Source organism: Myotis lucifugus, unplaced genomic scaffold (assembly GCF_000147115.1).
Source record: "Myotis lucifugus unplaced genomic scaffold, Myoluc2.0 scaffold_1667, whole genome shotgun sequence".
Lineage (NCBI taxonomy): Eukaryota > Metazoa > Chordata > Mammalia > Chiroptera > Vespertilionidae > Myotis > Myotis lucifugus.
In genome coordinates this window covers 22,030-24,251 of record NW_005872715.1, presented here as the reverse complement: position 1 = coordinate 24,251, position 2,222 = coordinate 22,030, and the positions used below count along the sequence as shown (strand labels likewise).

Sequence of the window (2,222 nt, the reverse complement as noted above, 5' to 3'; positions counted from 1 at the left end):
ACTGCTCCTCCCCATTCAGATGGGTCTTTCCCGCTGGGCCTTGGGCCGTGGGTGGAGATCAGACCCTCATGCATCAGAGCCGGGCCTGGGTGGCCCCTCCTCCAGGATGCTGTCCTTGACCCCCTCGGACCACAGCGTTCTCTGGCTCCTCAGAACCAGTGGACACACCGTCTTGTACCTGATCCTTCTACACACATGGCTTATCCCCCACGCATACCACGAATAAATTCCCAGAGAGCAGAGTCAGTATCTTGAGAGCTCGGGCTCTATTTGAGGCACAGACACGGCGGACGGAGGGGCAGGCTGCCACCGCTCCAACTCCAGCCACAACTTGCTAAGGGACACTAGCTCAGCACCCACTGCCGGCCCTTGTCTCTCGGTTACGCTCCTGCTGCTAACAGACCGAGGCCCTAAATATGGTGCCAGTTTGGAGAGAAAGCCAGGCCCGGCCGGTGTGGCTCAGTGGTTGAGTGCGGACCTATGAACCAGGAGGTCATGGGTTCGATTCTCAATCAGGGCACATGCCCCGGCTGGTGGCTGGATCCCTAGTGGGGGGCGTGCAGGAGGCAGCTGATCAATGATTCTCCCTCATCATTGATGTTTCTATCCCTCTCTCCTTCTCCCTCCCTCCCTCTCTGAAGTCAATAAAAAAATATTTTTTTAAAAAGGTATTAAAATTTAAATGTTTTTTTTATTATTATTTTTTAAATATATATATTTTATTGATTTTTTACAGAGAGGAAGAGAGAGGGATAGAGAGTTAGAAACATCGATGAGAGAGAAACATCCATCAGCTGCCTCCTGCACACTCCCTACTGGGGATGTGCCCGCAACCAAGGTACATGCCCTTGACCGAATCGAACCCGGGACCCTTCAGTCCACAGGCCGACGCTCTATCCCAGTGATGGCGAACCTTTTGAGCTCGGCGTGTCAGCATTTTGAAAAGCCCTAACTTAACTCTGGTGCCGTGTCACATATAGAAATTTTTTGATCTTTGCAACCATAGTAAAACAAAGACTTATATTTTTGATATTTATTTTATATATTTAAATGCCATTTAACAAAGAAAAATCAACCAAAAAAATGAGTTCGCGTGTCACCTCTGACACACGTGTCATAGGTTCGCCATCACTGCTCTATCCGCTGAGCCAAACCGGTTAGGGCAAAATGTAAATGTTTTTTAAAAAAGCCATGAGGTGAGAGGGGCTGCCGGAGGGAGGGCTGGGGAACCAAGGGGCCGAGGGAAAGGGTTGGGGGAGGTGCAGAGAGGGAGGCGGGAGGTGAGCACAGGGCACTGGAGACGGGGTGCAGGGGGAGGGGGTGCCAGGCTGCATGAGGTGGAGCTTCAGGGCGTGAGACTGACCCCCCTGACCCAGGCACCAGGCCGTCCTCTCGCCATCCCTGTCCAGCTCTAGCTGTGCTCCCCGAGCCCTCGCTGCACCCCAGGGCCACCCCGGGAGGGAGGCCCGACCCTACCTCGCTGCCCAGCGTGCGCCGCTCCAGGAGGAGGCGGAAGTGGTTGCGGGTCCTCTTGTTGTCCTTGAGCCCCTGGCCCAGGCCGCGGTTGTCGTCCTGCATCAGCCGCCGGTCCAGGATCACCTCCAGCTGGCCTGCGGGCGCGAACTGTGAGTCCCGGTGGGAGCAGACAGTGACCTTGGGAAGAACCCGGCCACAGAGCCCGGGGTGGGCGGAAGCTGAGTCACCGGGAGGGGAAGGAGCCCTGGGACCCAGAGCTGGGAGGGGGCTCCATGGAGGCCACCAGGGGCCGGGCGGGGGCAGGTCACCCCGGCAGACACGGCCCTGCCCCGTGACTCCCCAGGGGGCGGCCAGATGTCCAGGCGGGAGCAGCTGGACCGGCCGCATAAACACACTGCCAGCGCCGGCCAGCCTCCAGCAGCCGCTCCCAGGCCTAACCGGGCAGTTGACACACGCTCTCCGCGCCTGCTCCACGCGGGCACAGAGTCCTGCTCTGCCCGCCTCCCCGGGCAGGAGGGCGGCGAGAGGACAGCCAGAGGGCCAGTCGGGCAGAGGCTGGGAGGAGGGTCGTGGGGGTTGCCCAGGGGGAAAGAGACGGCGGTGACCATCTCAGGGCCGGGGCTCTCTCTCTGACCTGCGCTTGGGGGCGGGGCGCACTGCGAGGCTGGCGTATGGTGCTGGGGTGAGGGGTTCTCCCGGCGCCTGCTTTTTTAAAGAACCTCTGGAGGGTCTCTCTCTCTCTCTCT

The 2,222-nt window shown here is 58.8% G+C and overlaps 1 protein-coding gene across 1 annotated transcript in view; it reads right to left on the bottom strand.

The window, feature by feature from the left end:
* LOC102429994 (alpha-mannosidase 2x) overlaps positions 1-2,222 on the bottom strand; it is a 22,098-nt gene that overhangs the window by 3,511 nt on the left and 16,365 nt on the right. The window contains 2 exon segments of the mRNA XM_023748682.1: positions 218-266; positions 1,477-1,610. Of these exon segments, the coding sequence (XP_023604450.1) occupies positions 218-266; positions 1,477-1,610 (183 nt within the window).